Source organism: Haliaeetus leucocephalus, unplaced genomic scaffold (genome assembly GCF_000737465.1).
Source record: "Haliaeetus leucocephalus isolate CR32 unplaced genomic scaffold, Haliaeetus_leucocephalus-4.0 Scaffold495, whole genome shotgun sequence".
Classification (NCBI taxonomy): domain Eukaryota; kingdom Metazoa; phylum Chordata; class Aves; order Accipitriformes; family Accipitridae; genus Haliaeetus; species Haliaeetus leucocephalus.
In genome coordinates, this window is record NW_010972931.1 from 3,543,178 (window position 1) to 3,563,256 (window position 20,079).

The 20,079-nt window shown below is 45.8% G+C and overlaps 1 protein-coding gene across 1 annotated transcript in view; it reads right to left on the minus strand.

Annotated features, from left to right (window-relative positions):
* SH3RF3 (SH3 domain containing ring finger 3) overlaps window positions 1–20,079 on the minus strand; it is a 180,390-nt gene that overhangs the window by 98,426 nt on the left and 61,885 nt on the right. Inside the window, exon 2 of the mRNA XM_010575802.1 lies at window positions 9,777–9,865. Within this exon, the coding sequence (XP_010574104.1) occupies window positions 9,777–9,865 (89 nt within the window). The remainder of the gene's footprint in view (window positions 1–9,776; window positions 9,866–20,079) is intronic.

Consider the following 20,079-nt stretch of genomic DNA (forward strand, 5'->3'; position numbering starts at 1 on the left):
ATTTATAGTGTCATGCTTATTTATAGCGGCATATAAATAGTGGTTAATTACAATAAAAATAAAACCTCTTAAATAAAGCTCTTCTCTTGTATTTAACTGAGGACTTGGACATAACGGTTAGATCCTGGCTGACGGTGCTGCGGAGCGCTGCAGTCCTTGCAGACACCTGAGGATACGTGCAGACAACGCACACTTGAGCCGTGCACAGCTCCTACCTGGAGTAGGAGGTGAAATCCTTTTCCAAAACTGTTCTGAGGTGCTGGGAGGTCTTGGGAACACCTCTACGCCCTCCCAAGAGATGGTCTTTATACATGGAGAGGAAGCGCCCAAACAGCTTAGGAGCCTATCTGCCATTTCCAGAAGTGACTTTTGCAATTAGCACGAAGATACCACGGGAATCGCTTAGCAGACGGAGACGAAATGAAGGCAAGCAGGTACAGCATCATTCTAGCACGTCGGCATTGCTCCCCAAAGAACGGGAAACAACGACGTTCATCACCCCAGAACAGCAAAGGATGCTGTTAATCTTCTTCAGCAATGGGCAAATGGAGCATAAACTGCTCTTTAAAGAGAACAGCGTCTCCCAAGGTTATTTTGTAGTTTATACGGCAAACAGGCCCAACCTGCATTTTACCTTACAAGGTCCATCTTGATTAAAGGTCCTTACAAGGTCCACCAAGATTAAAGAATGTTTTAAACTTTCCCTTGGCAAATGCAGTTTTTGCCTGCAGCACAACTGAGAAAGAAACAGCAGGATTTCCACTACACAGCTTGTCACATAGGTATGTTTGGGATTCTCCGCTTGACCAAAATAAGAGCTCAGTTTTACAGTTCAACACCGTTTCTCTTAATAAGTTTAAAAACTTGAATGCAAGACCATCCCATGCTGAGCTCATCCAATCTCGCAATCGCAGCTAAAATAGCTTCACACCTTCTGCACATCTCGCACTGCTTCAGCCCGCCACTCAGCATCTATCAATATTTACACGTTCAAAGATCTCTTTTTCCTAGCAACACGTTGTTTAAAGCAAAGTATTCTCAAACTACACGCACTCCTATTAAACAACATGTGATTTTCAGGGTCAGGTTGGATTTCTAGCAGTGAATTCACAGCTATCGCTGCCCAGAGAATCAGGGGGTAACACCAGCCAGCTGTTTAACCGTGTCAGCACAAAGTCCCTCGTGTTCTGCAAAACCCAAAAGCTTCCAGACTCTCTGCTCTTTAATAAGTGGTACTGTCAACACACTGCTGGCATTGTAGGTCAAATTCTGGTTTCAGTCAAACTGCTTTAATCCAGTTAATCTTGATGAAGCGGCGTGGATGTATAGAAAATTTGTACACAATATAGAGCTTTATCTTACATTTAATCTCCTCTGAAACAAAGCTGAATGGCTGGCAGCCTCTACCAAGGAAAATATTTAGTGATCTCTCATGTGCTGGCCATAGCCTTTACAGAGCCTAGCTACGCTCTGAGAATCTGAAACTAAAAATTTTCACCTTTCAGGCAGAAAACAGTCACTGGATCCTAAGGGCCAAATTTTACCCTTATAATCCTGCGCAGGGATCCTGGTGAATGGACCAGCTGCTGCATGCAGACGTTTCAGAGCAGGAGTCGGTCTACAAAAAGTGCCAACCAGTAGCCAAGAGGACTTCTAACCCAAGTGTGCAACGTGGCTTCACGAGAAACCACCAGACAAAATCCGCCCCGACTGCCTGCCTTGCCAAGGCAAGGGCCACCAAGCACATCCCGAGCGAGGGCTTCAGGAGCTGGCGGTTCGTTAACGCAGAAGAAAACAAGTAATGGCAAAAACCATCTGCTGCTGCAACTTGAACGGGCAATCTCACTGCAATGTGCTACTTGAGCAGTTCAAGGAGGAAAGACGGCAAAGTTGGCTGCGTTTAGCCTGCCAGAGCCACGAAGAGAGACACTGTAAAACAAATAGGAGCTCCCTCGAGGCGACGGAGAAACATAAAACAAAACCTTATATTCAAGGCACTATAGCAGTTGTGTATTTAAGGTTGCCTTGTGTTCTCCATTCAAAGTGTGTCTTAAATCCTTTAAAGAAACATGAAATCTCTCACTGATTACTCCCCAGATGACACCGCTTCGGTCAGGACCATGACCTGGTTTTCCCAGCCGCCTGCCAGAACCCAGTCCTTGCTCATTTTTTGGTAAAAGAAATGAGTTAAAAGTCAGCCCGCTGTGCAATTTTGAGAGCCTTATGTTTTTTCAGGCTCCTTCACCTCCACAATGGCAGCATTTACAGCCCTGGAATTTTACACAATTCTTTATGCTGTAGGTCACGGCAAGAAAAAAGAACATTTGGGGGAAACTACTAAAAAGTATTGCATAAAAAGCCCATAACGTGAATCTCTGCTGTAACTGCTTCATTTGATCTTTTCTGGTGGAAGCTGACAAAGCAGGGGACAGCTTACATTTTCCAGTGGTGCCTTTGTAACTCTGCTACCCGGCCCGATACCTTTGGTTTGCCTCCCAGCCTTTCCACTTCTTTCTTCTTGGCTCCTTCCCTTGCGACTCAAGCGTTTCCTTAGCAGAAACCCTCTCCCACCTCGGCCCCAGAGAGGACTTTATGGTCCAGTTCTGCTACAACTCATCCGAGCTGGGTTTCCTCCTGGCAGACACCAGGCAGGTCACAGCTCAGAGACGTCCCACTCCCAGGACTTTTCCATTGCCATTTTTTCTCTCTCAGGTGGACCGCAGGGAGGGGAGAGGGGTAAGGAAGGGCCTGGAGATGAAGCTACCCCAAAAATGGAGCGGGCAGCTCTATTTGCCATCTGGCGAAGCTCCCAGAGCTCAACAGAGGGAGCTCCACTCCGGCGAATCTTGCTGGGATCGCCACCGGTGCAGAAAATACTTCTTCTTTTTTTTTTAACATAAATAAATGCACACCAGGAAAATCTTTCTCCTCTCTTCCTCCCTCCCTTCACGCAAACGTTAAAGGTTGTGCAAAAGCTTCTCCCATCATCAATCACCAACAATCAAGAAAATCAGCCGCCGAAACAACAAAAGCCACTTTGGCAGCCTCAGCTCACAGGCTCCAGCGCCCAAACAAAACAACACAGAAAAATTTAAAAATGAAGGATTTTTTTAAATTTATCTTTCTGAGGTGACATAGGGTTGTTCAAGGACCATGTTGGGATCATTCCTCCATACAGAAGTGTGCATTTGCTGAGGAGCTGAGGAGTCTCTGAGGGTGTCAGAGTATCGCAAGGTTTGAAGGGTGAAACTAGGATGGTTTTAATGGGGAGCGAGCAGGGCTGCTGCCGGGTTTTCCAGGGAATATGGGAGAGGCGGTAGAAGACAAATGACCATGAAGACTCTCTGATATGGGAGTGGGATGAAGAAGTGCCCACCCAAAGAGCCTAACTGTCAGTGGCTAACACTGACAGTGGCTTGTAAACTGAGACGGGTGAATGGGTGAAGGAGGAAATAATCCTTATTTCTGATGAAGGGGAGGATCTGAAATTCCTACTTAAACCCTAACACTTCTGCAAAAGATAGCGTTTGATTTGCTTACGCTGCTTTTACTGTATGCTTTATGATTAATAAGTGCGGTGCCTAGGAAGCACCTCTTTCTGTTGTGTCGTCCTCACTGCATGCGACCACAGAGCAGAGCCCTGCACTATAAAACTGAAAATATATCCTCTGCTTTCCCCTCATCCAAAGTTTTCATAAGGCAGCTTTAAAAAACACACTCGATGAGAACTTTCTGAGGTGGTATTAACAGTTTCATAAATACTGTATTACCTGAACTGTACCTTCTCTGAACTGACAGGGTGTTTGATAAATGCACTGTGGGCTGCATACACAGCGGAGCTAAAGAACATGTTTCCTCGGTAGCTCAGTTGTAAACTTCAATAGGTGGATAAATTCCCGTGTCACTAGAGAATATTTACAACGGAACCTTATTTATCAGCAGCGTGCCCTTACCAACAGCCCACACAAATCCTGTTACACAAAAACAGCTATGGCTCTTTTCTCATAGTTACATGAAAATCACAGAGGTTTCTTTTGCACCGGGACAGGCTTTATAGCCAGCAAGATGAAACTGCATTAGGAGATGCTAACGTTGAAATATTCTTGGCTCCAAATGTCAGTGTGAGAAGAGTTAGCTCATCCACAGCTGTGCTGTGTGAGCAGTCTCCTCATCCCTTCGCTGTCAGGGACCTTCTCAAGTGAGAGCACATCGGGGGTCTCCACGCTCATGTCATCTGAACGTGCTGACCTACTTGCCAGGAATTTGGAGAGATTATTTCCCCCCTGTTTGCCGCGATTAGTAATATTCAAATATCTGGTATTCATTACAAATGAAAAATCCATGCTTTTTTAAATCACAGCGTTTCAGCTGTGTTTATCAGAAGTGCCCCTGTGGTTGTTATTTTCCCCCAAAGTGGACCTTCTTTTTCGGGACCCTTGCCTCCTCCTTGGCGGGGCCGCAGGCTGCCTCCACTTCGTCCTCCCATGCGGATCCCTCGCTCTGAAACGACTCATTAGCTACAACTTACTGACATGCGCTCTCTTCGCAAAGGCGATAAGGAATCGCTTTCAAGTCCTCGGTCCCACTGACAGGACAGACTGGCACTTTCCCTCACGTTAGCCAGCTGACTGCCAGAAGGGTTTTAATCAGCTCCGGCTTTGATGAGCGCCGGGCGGTCGGAGGAGAGGGCTGTCCCATGCCTCCCGCGGCCTCGCTGTACCGAAAAGGTCAAAGAGCATCTCGCGCTCCGATGCCGCAAGTCCAGAGCAAACCTCCGCCTGGTTTGATGTTAGGAAGCAACAGTAGTTGGAGCAGACAAGGAAAACATCAAGGAAGGTACAAGGCTTCAGAATGCAAATCACTCTTTTATGTCATTCTCCCGAATCCCCTTTGGGGAGAGGAAAGTTGATTATCTACAGAATATGGGTCAAAGTCATGCCTTAAGGATCTTTCGGCATTCTGGCTGCTTGCTGACATACTACAGGGCTCCTTGGTCCCTTTTCAGGTTAATGCTTTCAAAGTGCTGTCCCTGTGCATCTGCATCATCATCATCATAATGCTGCTAAAAAAATTCATTTCCTGCACCCACTCCCAGCAGTTTCTCTCATGCTGAATTTAATTGATGTTTCTTCCTGCACTCTGAGGAATGATTAAAATGAACGCTACACATGTTTGGAAGCACCTCGGATTTTGAACTCTGCATGGTTTCTAATTAAAGGGTCACACACAGGATGCTTGTGCTCCATTTCACTCCTCTCTATGGCTATTATTATTACTACACACATTTCAGCAGTAGTCAAAAGAATCTCCTCTACCTCACATAACAGGATCCTGATTTAGACTGGATAATCACCAGTTGTTGATCTGGGTGAAAAATGTCTTTAGGAAAGGCAAGGCAAAAAAGGCTTGAGATGTAACTAGCCCTCTGGCATAGGCATTGATATTAATGACCTAAGTGTTTGAATTTCTGGATAACCTGGAGCATGTAGTACCCAATGTTAAGCACTGGTGCTAATGAAGTAGAAGAAAAAAACAAAACAAACAGCTAGGAAAAAACCCAGCATAATCTGCAAGGATGTATGCGAGTGATGAAGCAGCAGCCCTGCTGTCTGGGTGTCAAGGTCTCTGTCGCTACAGCCAGATCACTTGTTTTGAGGATTGACTCTTCCCCAAGGCGAAGAGCATCAAAAGACTCGTTATGCTCTCAATCATATTCTCATGTGTTATTGACATATTTGACATATTCCTCTATCATCCGCGGATATGTCTCCACAGAGCAGGGCCAAAGCCGCGGACACGCTCAGCTCCAGAGTTTTTGGGAGCCAGAGCCCCGTGTGCGCTGTGCCGTAGGATTTGGCCTCGGTGCTCGCCGACCTGTCGGCACAGGTCAGATGGGGCACGTGGGAGCAGCTTGGCGTGCTCAGTGCCACCAGCGTGCCTTCTGTCCGGTTAAACCACAACACCTTCCTCCCATTCCCCTTGAAGTCCAGGCATAGCCGGAGATGGCTTCATCCGGGGGCAGCTGATGCTCCGAGATTTTGGAGGAAAAGGTGAGTCTCAGCACTACTCCTATCCCTCCCTACCCACCCTCTCCCTGGTAAATACTTGATTCCCAGGTAAAACTTCAGGTACAATTCTTGAGATGTTGCTCAGCTTTACTTTCAGATATCTCAGGACCCAAATGGCCGGGGGAAGCAACCAGCACTGAAATCTCGCCCCAGTTAATTACACATCTGCAACATCAGCAGCTGCACCTGACATCAACAAAGCTGCACAATAGAGCTAATACCCCTGCTTTTCTGTAAGAAAAGATGGGGCTGTAAACCACAAAGGGGAAAATATTTCACATATATTTGCTATTAATATAAAGCCAGCTCATAAACCCCATCTTGCAAAGTCGTGCAGTCATTTCGAAAACTGCAGCTACACCTCGCTAGATGCAATGACCTTAACGTTTTCCAAGGCCTGCTTCTGACTTTGCTTACATGAATGTAAATAAATCAAGAGCTCCCCCACTGACCATAATGACAGTATTCCTGATTGTCACTGTTGTGGCAGCATAGTCAAGTTCCGTGGCAAGTGACACCAGGGGAAATGCTATGATAGCAATCCTATACTGCATTGCATGCATCTTTTACCACCTCGTAATTTTTAAAATATGGGATGCATTTGCTTTTTGAATGTCTTGTAAAATGCTACAGGCTATAAATAATTCAAGCCAATAATAATGGGATGCCTGGGCATTTCTTTTTCAGTTTTAAGAAGGCAGCGCTCTAACTTGGTGAAATAAACTGTTTTTACTGAAATAGTTCTCACTGCTGGTAAAGAAATGGCTTACAATTAGGTACACTGCATATTAGCAATAAAAAAGACTTAACAACAAAGCAAAATAGTGCTGGTGTATACATTTTTATTACTTACTCGTCTTCTGTACGGTTTCAAATCCTTTCAGAATAGAATTGAACTCCTGTGCCTCTACCCTGAGCTAATGCTATAATCATTGGGATATTGTATAAAATAGGAGCACTGGCTTCTCCTCTGGTCGTGTTATAAAACTGAAGAGCATTTTGCTTTTCAAAGACAGATTTTAGACACTTAACTTCAGGAAAGGATTAGGTCCTATCTCTCAAAAGGGAGAAGAGACTTTGGCCCCTGAGAGGGGCAGAAGTAAGACGTACTGCCATCCTCAACACTTCCCTAGCAGCTAATTCAGCACGCTGGCTTTCCCTCTCCCCTCCTTCAGCAAGCGAACACTGCAGGCTCCTGGCCTGCCCTAACTCCTCTCACTGGGTGATAAACTTAGGTGACCATTTCAGGACAGTGGATTCTGGTATGGGAGCATGAGACCTGCAAAACAGGAGTAAAGGATGGAGTTAAGTATTGCTCAGAAAAAATATAAACGTACCCTGAAGAAGACTACATCCTGTATTTCCATGACATCAAAACCAATTAAGCTTTGTTTCCCTGCTCGTTATGCCTAATTATTCTATCATACCGCCTCCAAAAAGCTATTCATAGTTACATCTGTCATGTGGCCTCAGCATAGCTCTGAAGACTAAAGGTTTGCAAGTACATTTTGTGAAATAGCAGCAAGTGCTACGTGGTCAAGTGGTGTCTCTCCGAGACGCCTCCCTTGGTGGGGCTGCTGGAGAAAGCTGTGACCCCCTCGACTCTCTCAGCAACGAGACCTCCAAGAAAGAGCTTGAGAAAGAACCGGCCAAGGGTGCAGTTTTATGGTACCATCTTCAGGCAATCTTTGCTGGTTAACGTGTCCATGGGTTTAGCTCCCTGAGCTGGCTCCTCAGGCTGCGAGATGAGCACAAGAAAGGCAATAGGACCGCACACCCGATGGGAGGGCTCAGATGGGAACCAGAACATCCATTTTCGGCAGCAGCCCCCAAACGGGATCTATAGGCTCACCCTTACCCTAAACCCACAGCTTCAGTATGAGAGTAAGTGATAGCTCCAAGTCCGAGAATGAGCGCTGGATCCCTCACTTGAGCAGATGGGAATTACCGTGCTGAATTTCAAAGGAAGGCAATTTAATTTCCATATGATGCCATTGCTTTCTTTTCACCACCTCATCCCCCTGCCTGCCAGAACCTCAGTGAAGGAATTGTCCACATCCTGGTTTGAACGTTTCTATGGAGTCAGAACTTGAAAGAATATGTCTGTGCTCAGAAATTATGCATAAGTCCATTACAGCACAACAATAACTCAACTGTAATTGCCTAGTGGCACAGGCTGGAGCAAAGCAAGTATGAGCAAATCCAGAATCTGGGCAAGCATGAGGAAAGTCAAGAAATGATGGACAGAGACCCCTTTGAGACTGCTGCAGCCTCACATGACCACTGAGTCTAGTGCTCTGCAACCAACAAGAAATGTTGCAATAGATATACTTCTCAGCTTCTCAGACATTTTTTCTACATGCTCCAGTTCACCACAGGCAACAAAGCACCTCCCAAAACCCTCTCATGAACTTAACACCAAGTAGGAATGACCAGAAGCTGTAACTTTCACATGGTAAACCAAGACCGCAGGAGAGAGCAGAAGCATGGCCGGTGTCCTGCTCCTGATGAAGGGAGCTCAGCAAAGCTTGGTAAGAGGACTTGCTTACCCCATGAGATGACAGGCACCAAGAGAAATTCAAAGACACATCACCAAATACTTTGCAACCTGAGTGGAGGAGAAAGCTTCTTTCTGACCACAGACCTAAAGACTGATGCAAGCCAGAGCACATGGCAAAGACAAACCAAGCAGACGCTTGGTACGACTGAGCCCCAGCGCACCCTGACCTGTGTCCTGGCTCTGGATATGACCAATGCCCAAATCTTTGCAAGAATGCCACTGCAGCTTTTTCACGCAACCTGCAAAAGTCCTGCAGCGGGAGATAAAGGCAATGTAAGCATGATGCAGTGTGACAGTAGCTTTAAAATCCCTTTGGGCATATGAGTGTAGGAAATACCTAATGATTCATACTTCTAGAGCACTAAACATGCCATTAGCCCTGCAAGAACCTGGCAACTATAAAAATCCCCAGACAGATAGGAGGAGTGTTCAGCTAGTGAGATCCTGTAGCTACTAGATCAATGTCTTCCCGCACAGGTAAGAAATGAGAAATTATGGGTTCAACAGTCAAAAAATACAAATTTCTCCATAGAACAAAAAGGGGGAAAAATCAAACCCAGTTCCAAAACATTGCACTGAGAAGATGTCACCCCCTCATTTTGGTCTCCATTATAACAGTTGTTGGCTATTTTAACACAAAAATTGCAACAAACTTTGCAAACTTGCTTTCAGACAAGGTAATTTCAGCAGAAGGTGAAAAGTGCTGATGAAAGTGGAAAGATCCTGTAGAATGAACTCTAGAAAACAATTAATCTGTGTTAATGATGTCCAGAGGAAGTGACAGGAAATGCTGCTTAAGACAGATCAAGCCCATTTTACCCTTGAGCAGATATTACACGAAAGGGCAACAGCAGCTTAAGATGTTCCCTTCCACGTTTGCCAGTATTGACCTTGTTCAGGCAAATTATCAATCTCCGCATCTCCTCTGAACTCCCATCATTATGAGTGCACACACCCCTTCAATGTCTGATATGCATACATTATCTCCAAGAATTAATCCGACTTGCATTTGTACACCGAGCAGCTGGTCTGAAATCTACTCCAGAATAAAGTAACAAAAAAAAGTCCAAAAACCATATATGCAGCTGGGATTGCTTATGAGTGAAAAATGTGGTGTCGTTATAGCCAACAGCATATGTATTCAGTACGCAGATCTACAAATATTGGATTCACTGCCAAAATCATTGTTACGCAAACTGGCTGACTCTCTGCATTTTCCTGATGAACCAGAAGGAACCTGCCGAAGAGAGGGAGACAAAGTAGAGTACTTTGCAAAAATTTCAGGTCACAGATTTATGGTGTGCACAATGCAGTGCCATCTAGATAGTCCCAGAGGAGCTCGAATGTCCCTGCAGCACAGAACGTTTCCGACCAGGGTATGAGCTCAGACCCCAGGGAAGTGTCAGCATCGTCGTGATGAGCCCCAATAGTGTGGCTATGTCGTGACAAATTAGCTTGTGTGGAGCAAGGTCAGGTACAGCTGTGGCGAGTGCTGTAGACCCACCTAAACAGCATCCACAAGTGACACTGGAATGAGATCCTGTTTTCAAAGGGATTTAGTGGCCTCCCGAAGTGCAGAATATGACACATGCAACAGCCGCTTCCTCTGCAACACTTAACCGGAACAGCTATATTGCTTAGTTTGCAAGATCAAAAATAAATAATTAAAAAAAAATCAGTCTTCATTTATGCCTCTCTTCAAAACATTAACAAATGCTAAATTCCCCCCTACTTATTTCAGATAATGGAATCTATGTAATGAGAATCATTTTTAATAGAGCTTCTCTGTGTTTTTACTGAGGGCATATTTTTACCCACTGCGTGGAGCTGACTTTGCACATATTCATTCTGCTATTTTAGCAGTAGGAGACTAGGTTAACACACCAGTCATTCACTCCTGGAGATCTGGATTCAGTTCCTGGCCTACATGACAAGTGATAATGAGTTTGGTTATTGAATCTCCAGGGGATATTTGTTCACATTACTAAGCAACCGCATAATTTGGCAAGATGTGTTAAGTATGTGCTACGGATAAGACCAGGGGCCAATTGCTCAGATGACTGACACAACGCAGCCTCCCTCACATCGCTACACCAAACTCCTCCTCTGTGCAATTCTGCTGGAGATGAGCAGAACCGGCGGGTTTTTCAGCCTGTCTGTTTTAGTGTCTGTACCGACATTGGCCAGTGAACGGCCGTGCAGGTACGATCTGGATCTGCAGCTACATAAAGAAACAGGACCTACGTCCCTACTATCAAACTCAGCACATAATTCAAGGTTACTTTAATCAGCTATGCATGTTTTTTCAGCACTTGCTGCACCCAAGCAACAAAAAAACCCACAATGCAAGCTGAAAAAAATACTGGGATTTAAAAAATAATTACATAATAGCTTCTTTTGTTTCCCTATTGGCAGGCAGCTCTTCAGGATTTGCATCTTAAGGCTTTTCTCTGCAAATACAATGTTTACAAACTTTCATTTAAACAAAATGAGAACTGAAACTCTTGCATGATCACAAAACTCCGTAAGACAGCATGTTGGCCATGTAACACTGCTACGTCACGTTGGCTAAGCATTTCAGGCCTGAGTTTCCTTAATATGGGCAGATTGCCTCTGCAACCAATGTGGCAAAAGTAGTCACTTATCCTAAGGTTACTTCCAGGTGATCTTCTTTTGACCCTAGTCCAGCAGACTGTGCCCCAGCTTCAACAGGAGACACAAGCAAGCTGTTAGAGATGTCCTCTAGACCGGTGGGACAACCACTGCGAGAGCAGATAGGGTCTTTCGAGGATGATACCTATGGGTATATAATTGCTACGCTATTTTAACAAGTCTGGCAACCTCCTTTCCCTGGGCCTCTATATAATAGATCTGTGAGCTCTGAACACACCTAAGGAGCAGGCCCATCCCAGAATTTGGGAAGAGAAAGGCAGACTTTGCCTTGTCTCTGCATTACAGCGGCACGTGCGTGGGTGCTATGTACCCAGAGCCCGGGCTAGCGGACTTGTCTGTGTGCTCCTGCACCTATGGACCTTGGAAACTTTGAGGCCAAACGCTGAGGTGCATAAGGAGATTTAGACACTTAAGGAAGAAAGGTGTTCTTCATCACTTTCTGGGACTTTGGTGTCTACATCGTTTAGGTAAGGGAAAGAAGGCATTCTGGATTCTTGCCTTGATATACTGGAGTAGAAATAAACCTTATTCATGGGCCACAGCCATCTGCTACAGATTAAGGTTCAAAAGGGGTTAACACTTCCAGCATGTAGGAGATCCAGATGTCACATCATCACCCAGTTGTATGACAAAAGTCAGAATTCATTGATAGCTTCTGCAGGAATGAAGGTTCAGCACCTGGCAGGCTTAAACCCATAGCAGAGAAGAAAAAAAAACCCAGGAGTAAGCCTGCTCCCATTCCAACAGGAACGATGCTCATCGTGGGGGTGGCTGGTAGCTGAGTAAATCTGGAACGGCTGCAAATCAGGAAATGACTTGTCAGCCAACTCCAAGTCTTTTTTTGGCACACAAGCCTCTTGGGGAGGATAGTGGCAGGAATGAGGCATTTATGTCTGATCATTTGGGAATTTTATGAATAAAAAGATAAAGTTCACTTGCTGTGAATCACAGAAAACCAGAAAACTCTCCCTGCCACGACCAAGAAAGTGTATGAATAAAACTTCATTGAAGAGAAGCCATGGTAGAGCGTGACGTTACTCATAAACAAACACCAGTAAGCTTATGTTCACCATGAGCTGGGACACGCAGCCAACAATTAAAGAGCTCCCATTTACATTGGAAATAATGTTACGGCACCGTTCCAGTTTTCACCGAAGGTCTGGACAGGGACAACGTCTGAGCTGTCAAGGGGAGGCGGACGTGAGCGCGATGTTTCATCTCACGCAGCAAGCTCACGGCAGCCGGGCAGGACGGGGGTGCCGCTCTCCCCCCATCCCCACCGCCCTCGCCGTTCGGCAGTGCCGTGCCTCTGAAGCACCGGCAGCCACCGCGCTAGCAGTAACTTCTGAGTACAGCACCGTGGGTGAGAGAAAGACGGTTCCAGCCCACCTGATTTGCCAGCCCATCTACGGAAACATTGAGTCGTGTCAGAAACGACAGAGAAAACATTTGCTTTGATTTAGAGTGCCTGCCTTCTATTTAGGGGATGCCAGAGACTCCGAGAGTGTGAACAAGCAGCAAAGCGAGGAAGGCATCTAATCTAGTGCTTGAATTTATTTTATATGTATTTTTCTCTCTTCTCTCATAACATTCCACCTTCCCCAGATTATCTTTAAATCAAGTTCTGCTCTAGTCTGATGCAGTTCTTCGCAGTTGTATAAACCTGTCTGCTCAAATGCTCCACCCGCAGAAAACGTGCGCCAGCTTTAACTTCATCAAACCTACCATAAATCCTAGATGTGCCAGAAAATGCTGCTGAAATGCCAAGGCAAGCCACGTTTTCCAGGTCTCCTGCAGGGAGAACGAGCCCCGAACCCCAAATGAAGGACTGTAAAAATCAAGCAAAACTATAATCGCTTTTTGCTAATTGGAAGACCATTAATATAAACACTACTTTCCTCATGCATGAAGCTGTCCTTCCTCCTGCCAGATTCCGAGGATGATATCTTCATTTATTAGAGCATTAAGGTGCATTCACCTCCTGCTAAAAAGCCCAATGAGATAATGACAGGAGAAATAGGAACATGCATCTGAGAGAGGGGGGGCTGGGAGGCCACCCAGGCCAGCGTCTTCTCCTGGGCACTGGCATTAAGGTGCCGCAGAAAGCATCCTACAGCCGTGCCAGAGCCTCAGACAAGTGTCCCCAAGCAAAGCACGTCGCTCGCCACAGTGTCCAGCGGTCAAGAGATGCTTGACCAACAACAGAGCAGCAACCATCTCCAAAAGTCACGATGCCCCGACATCCCCAGGCAGACCGGCCTCATTATCCGCTGACAGCGGTGTAAATCAAGCTTACGCTGCCGGTGAAAAGGCAGCCCAGAGGAAATGAGAGTCAAGAGCCATTTCACTTTTGGCACATCAGATACCGAGATATTCAGGAAGATGTTAACAAAAGGCCTCTTGACTCAAAAATCTGCCTCCGTGTCATGTGAAACATGAGCCGTGGCGAATTAAAAAAATGATGTCCTGAGCCTATTTATGGCACGAATCAGTGTAATGCTGATGGTGTCACGAGAGCTGGGGCAACTCACACCAGCTGAGAAACTGGCCCTATACGTTGAATATACCACGCCTGGACATTTCTGACTCTTGGAAACTGCTGAAATGGCATCTGTTGCAGGTCAGCTTTCAGCTGAAAGGATTAAGCAGCGCAGGAGGTTGGTAAGGGGATACGGGCTCTTCCATCCCCGCTCCTGGCCACAGTTCAGCCCAGGTTTACGCCGACCTTTGGGAGAGCTGATGGGCTCTCCTTGTGCTCCCGGCAGCCACGCTTCTGCACCGTGGAAGGAAAGCACGGCGCGGCTTGGTTGTCTCACTAGGGAGAAACTGATGGGAATGAAGTTAAACGGTCTCATCTGCCCCTCAGGCCGAGGTCAAGGCACACTGGTGGGACAGGCGTGGGGTCCCTCTACCTAGGCGAGATTGTAGATATTAATTATGAATATTATTAATTCAACGTATGCTATCCAAATGAAAGCTGGCATTTTCAAGCAGCTCCTGGGAGACAGAAATCTTCAGAAACGTTTCATTCAGACAGCAAGGTAAAATTAATTTTGTTCAAACAACTACTTCTAGCTGGAGACAGGACAAGAGGAAATGGCCTCAAGTTGAGGCAAGGGAGATTTAGGTTAGATATTAGGAAAAATTTTTTTACTGAGAGGGTTGTCAGACATTGGAATGTGCTGCCCAGGGAAGTGGTTGAGTCACCATCCCTGGAGATATTCAAAAAGCGAGTGGACAGGGTACTCCATAACATGGTTTAGTGGGCATGGATGATGGTTGGACTCGATGATCTTGAAGATCTTTTCCAACCTAAATGATTCTATGATTCTATGATTCTGCTGGACTACAGAGTTCAAAGGCAAAAACCCATTTACGCTATCTCCGGATGTCAAAACCACCCTAGCTAATCCAACAGAAAAAGGAATCTCCCAACTTTCCCTCCTAACACCAGGAAAAAAATTCAGCAGGGAAAAAAAAATAAACATTAGGGATCGGCAGACCGCTTTGGGTAGGATCCGGCCGGTGCAGCAATGCTGTGGGAGGGCACGCATCCGTAGTGGGTCCGGGTTCCCTCCAAGAGGTGAGGACCAGCCGTGCCGGTTCCTCTTCCCTCTGGGGCTTCCAGAGATGCCGAAGAGCGGCTGCAGCCCTGCTGCCGCTCCCGTCATCCCGATGTTGCTTCGAAGGGGAAAAACGGTCCCTGTCCCATCCTGCCGGCTGCATGCGGAGCTGGGACCAGCCCCACCGCGGTGGCAATGGGTGCGCGGTGCCGGGGAGGGCAGCTGGCAGAGGTCCTCTGCAGCTGCAGGAGGAGGACTTGCCCCACCAGCGTGAGGTAATGACACAGTTGGGGTCTGTTGAGTTTCGTAGCTGGAACAGGAATTTCTCTGGCATCGCTTGCTGCTTATAAATGTAAAAAAAGTAGCGTGGTTACACAATGCCGACACTGAAGGCTTGAGCAGCGGGACAGATAATATAATACTCCTTCTGTGGCAGTGTCATTAAATAGAACTTTGCATAGAAGCCAAAGCACAGCACTACAAATCTCTCTCTCCTTGGCAAAATCCTCGCTGCCTGCATTTTTCTGTATTACTCATTACCACCAGGAGAAGGATTTATTTTGAAATAGGAGGGAGAGGAGACGCTTGGCACCACGGCTTTGAAGAGTTCCAGTCTTCTGTTCTGCAAAAAGTATTCCAGGAAAAATACCATTGGGAAAAAAAAAAAAAAAGGATCGCACATTAAAAGGAAGAAGAAGAAAAGATTTTGTACAGTGTAAATTCCAAGCTGATTCACATCCTGTTCCCTCTTCCTCGACATACGTCCTTACGGTAGTGTGATATCTTCTGCAAAGAGTCTTTCCTCGATGGGAAAATTCACCGAGGAAGGTCAGCACAACGTTTATGCAAAATGAAAGCTCTCCCCACCCCGGTGTTACTAGTGCTAATGGGAACGACTGGTTAAAATGAGGCAGCAAATAACAATTGCCTATCACCCGGATAAAGGATGGAGGCACTCAACGAGATGGCAAATGAAGACATAAATTCCGCATACATGACACATATGACATCTGCGGAGGGGAGGGCATGAGAGAGCTGGATACTCCGTGGTTTGAGGAATGAGAAACTCTGCTTAATTAAGCTGTACTGACCCCGTGGCAAGGCAGAAAAGGCTCTACCTTCTTGCAATAGCTTGTCTTTATTTTAATGCAGTTCCCTGAGGGGATTTCAAGCATATGGGGCACCTATCAGTTCCCCAGTCTCTTTTCATAAAGGTCCAAAAGAAGTATAATTCTTTGGCTGGCCCAACACAATAATGATTTTCACTCCTGAAAAAATAAATACATAATGATATTAAAACTCCCTTCCTGCATTTAGTTTTAATTTGTTATGAATTCTGTCGACATCCAGTCATATGCCAGAAGGGCCTTTGACAGCAAACCTTAGAGGTGCCGTAACTCAGGGTAATCTGCTGCAGATTTCTGATGGCTACCAAGTTATTCCCGACCTCTACAGTTACAGCTTCACCTTCCCTCTTTTTTAAATGTCCAAAGAAACCAAGCCTGGAAGATGATCTGAAAAGTGCGCTGGAGATGCTGAAGATGAGTGTTTTTTTGTTCTCCTTCTCCACAACGTGGCCACCAACACTCAGTTATTCAAGAGGTCTTTGCTGTTTCTTGGACTACCTGACTGACCCCTCGTCTGGGCTCCAGGCTTTTGCTTCTCCCACCCAGCTAGCATTTCTACCATCATTAGCCGCACAGGTTTTCATTGGATTTTTCCCATCGTTATCTGCTTGATGGGCAGTTGTCAGTTTGCTGCTAACCCTTCTCTGGCTAAGCAGCCCCGGGAGAGAGCCGAGTTGGATAAGTTTGATAGCGGGGTGATGCTGACTGATTTGTCAGGAATCTATCACGAGCTGCACAGTTCACCGTTTATTAAAAGGATGCCATCATTTGATCATGTACTTGTAGGACAGCCAGTTAAATCGGACTGACAACCCATTGGCAGCTCAGTAGAAAGGAAAATGCCGGTGCTGACAATATGACAGCTTTCCAGCGAGGCACCTGTGGGAACGGGACGATGTGACGGTGAACAGGCTGTTAGAGCACGCCACGCCGCATCCCAGAAAATCCCAGTGCAGAGCAGTTTAGCTACTACAAACACGTTACGTACTTGTCTCCTTTCATTAGATCTTGTCTAATCTCATTAAGCTAACAACCTAACCAATGGCAATAAACCGCTCGCTCAACAAACACTGTGCAGCTCTAATCGGCATTAATAGGAGATACCCAACGGCCCCTCTGCCCGTTGGAAAGGCGCAGACCCCCGGCGCTGCCCGTACCTGCTCCCTCCAGGAGCCGAGCCAGAGGGAAACGCACTTGTGCAAACAGCAGCTCTTCCACAGGGACAGAAAAAAGGAATAGGTACAGTTTTCCTACGCCCTGCTAATCCTGCGTGCTGGTAAGGTTCTCCAGCAGCGGGGTGTAGACCGTTGAGTGCCTTGGGAGACTCTGCCTTGGTCTGAGGGACCGGCACCGTCAAGGATGCTCCTACAACTGGGAAAACACCAAGCCGGTAAACACGCTCTCCTGGTCTGCGCCGGCAACATCTTTTGCCGCCAGTGAGGCACCGGCCCTCTTGTGCAGAGCTTTTACATTCTTTAAATATTGCACAGGATTATATTTCCACATCCAAGGATGATAAAAATTGGCAACACGCAGCAGATTTACTCACTCAGATCTATTCTTGTACGAGCAGCAGTGAAAATCTGCCTCCATGCTTTACTATATGAAGCGCCATTTGTGGAATTATTCATTAGCACTTCATTTATAAATCAGACTTGTAAAAAATTATTGGCAGTATCCCCCTCTTTCAAACTCCAAACTTTAATAAAAATAGATTTCCTTTTCAGAGTTCTGTGTATATTATACTTAGCAATAATTTTTTTTAATAATGTTTGTAAAATTTGGCCGTAAATCTTTACCACTGTCTTTCGCTTATGAACCACGGGTATGCCATTGAGTACAGGTTTTATTTAAAAGGGAATGTGCACATAGGACAACTCCTTCAGAGCCCCCCGTCACTTCCCTAAATTGTCGTCCTAAGGAAGAAGGACTATTTTACTTCACCCTTCGTAACTGGCTGGTCACCAAGGTGACTGCTTCAGACAATTGGCCGCTCTCGCCTCCTTGGGACGCGGCCACAGGACTGGACGCGGCCGGGGTCTGGTGCTAAAGAGCTAATGGGGGCTGGCGGAGCTGCCCTGGTCCTCCCCGCCTGCGCCCAGCCCACCCAGCCCGGAGGTTAATGCATCAGCTGGAACCTCAAGGAAGGGCAAGAGCTTGCTGAGGTGATGTGATTTGACCACACGCCAAGCCCCCGTGCCTCCTTATTCACTTAGAAACAGATTTGCGCAACGTGCATTTTGCTCAGAAACATCTGAAAAGATTAATAAATGAGGAGATTGATCGTGCAAACTATTACTCACATGGACGCTCCCCCCCTGCTAGCGCCGAGTCTCATAAATCCATTGGGAGACTCCAGGTTTTCAACTTTTCTAAAAGACCCAGCTCCTGGAGGCCAGCGAAGCCTTCTGGTCCGGCTCTGGTGAAGAGGAAAATCCATGACGCAGGCATGTCTGTTGGCCATTCCTCCCCAGCAGGGACAAGCAGAAGCCAGTGGCAAATTCCCCCTTCAATGATGTCTGGTGTTGCAAATGTATTTTTTTTAATACAAATGTATTTTTACAAATCAGGAAGGTTTTAACTCACACCTTCAGGGATGTGAGTACATAAAGCTTGCCTACTTAAAACCTTAGTGGTGAAACCCCACCACCCAGGTGCTTTTCCTACCTAAAAAGGAGAAGGCATACTTTCCTGAAAAACAAATTCCCTCGCAGTGCATGCATTCACTGCAAAATTTTATTCATTTAACAGAAATAGGTAAAAAACCCCAGCTACTCATCTGATGCTCTAATCAAGAAATTACAACCACCTGGTAGATAAATATTGCTGTTTACTATTTATAACTGTTAATAAGCCTCATCCCATGAAGTAAAAACATTTCATTTCCAGTCCAAAAGATTCTCTTTAGGAAGAAAGGAAAAGCACAACCTGATTTTTCAAAACCAGACAGAATGAGAGAGGCAAGTATTTAGTTAAGGAATTTCCTTCTCACGTGCTAATCTCCATCACTTCTCACCATATATGACACTCCCGCATATTTCAATTTACATGGCACATTTGCTCCAACGATTTATTAAATTAAGTGGCAAAAGAAGGTGGGGGAGGAGAGGCCTTATGTGGGAAGAGAGGTTTAGAATAGATCCAAAAGAAAGCACATCGCAAGACAAAAGCTAATCATAACTGGGGCACTTCTGTAATCTGTTTTTGAAGTAGCACGAATTTAAATTTTAGACATACCCTTTGATCTAACTTTTCCAGTTTCTTTTTAAAAAAGCAACACATAAAGTACAACAGCTGCAAGCAAAAACTGCTATTAATTTCTGGTGGACGGAAAGAGTACTCGATACCGGCATTTGCAGGGCTTCAGCGCTTCAGAGAGGGAACACCGAGGGCAAGGTTTGTGGTTTGCAGATCAACACCTCCTATCAGCGGTGCTTTTCAGGCGAGCACCGCCAGCCTCTTCGTGCTATGAAAATGGCCTAAAGTTGTCAAGCTTGGCTCTGGCTTTCCTTGAAAGTAAAAGGAGTTTTCCTACCGAGTGAAGAAATGTTATTCGGCTTCTGCTTCCAAGTACTAAGTGCCCTGTTTTGCTATTCATCTGTGGATGTTTTACCACCAGGAAGGTGAAATGGAAAAATGTCCAAATTCAAAAAATCTGTTTGTACATGGAACGGGGCCATGTACCTATTACATTACAGGCTCTGTCGTCTGCCGTGATAACAAATATGTATGCAAGGAAGAAACCCAAGAAACGCTGCAGACCCCGGAGCGGAGCACCCTGTGCATGCAATATGATCGGGCTATTGTTTAAGACCCGTTTTAGGGGATGAAAATATTTCCCTGGTAACGCTGCCAAGGTAAAAACAGCTCAAATTATCTGCCGTGTAAGCACCATTCACATGAATGAAATATGCCCGGGGACTATGAATCTTGTGACAGACCTTTCCTAGCTGTGTTATCCACAGCACGCTCTACATTTTTAGATAGGAAACACATTTCTTTGCTCCTTTGTGTTTGTTTGCCTTGGTCTTCTCATTTCTACTTCACATTACTCATACCTGTTAGTCAGCTGGCTCTGTTGGGATGAT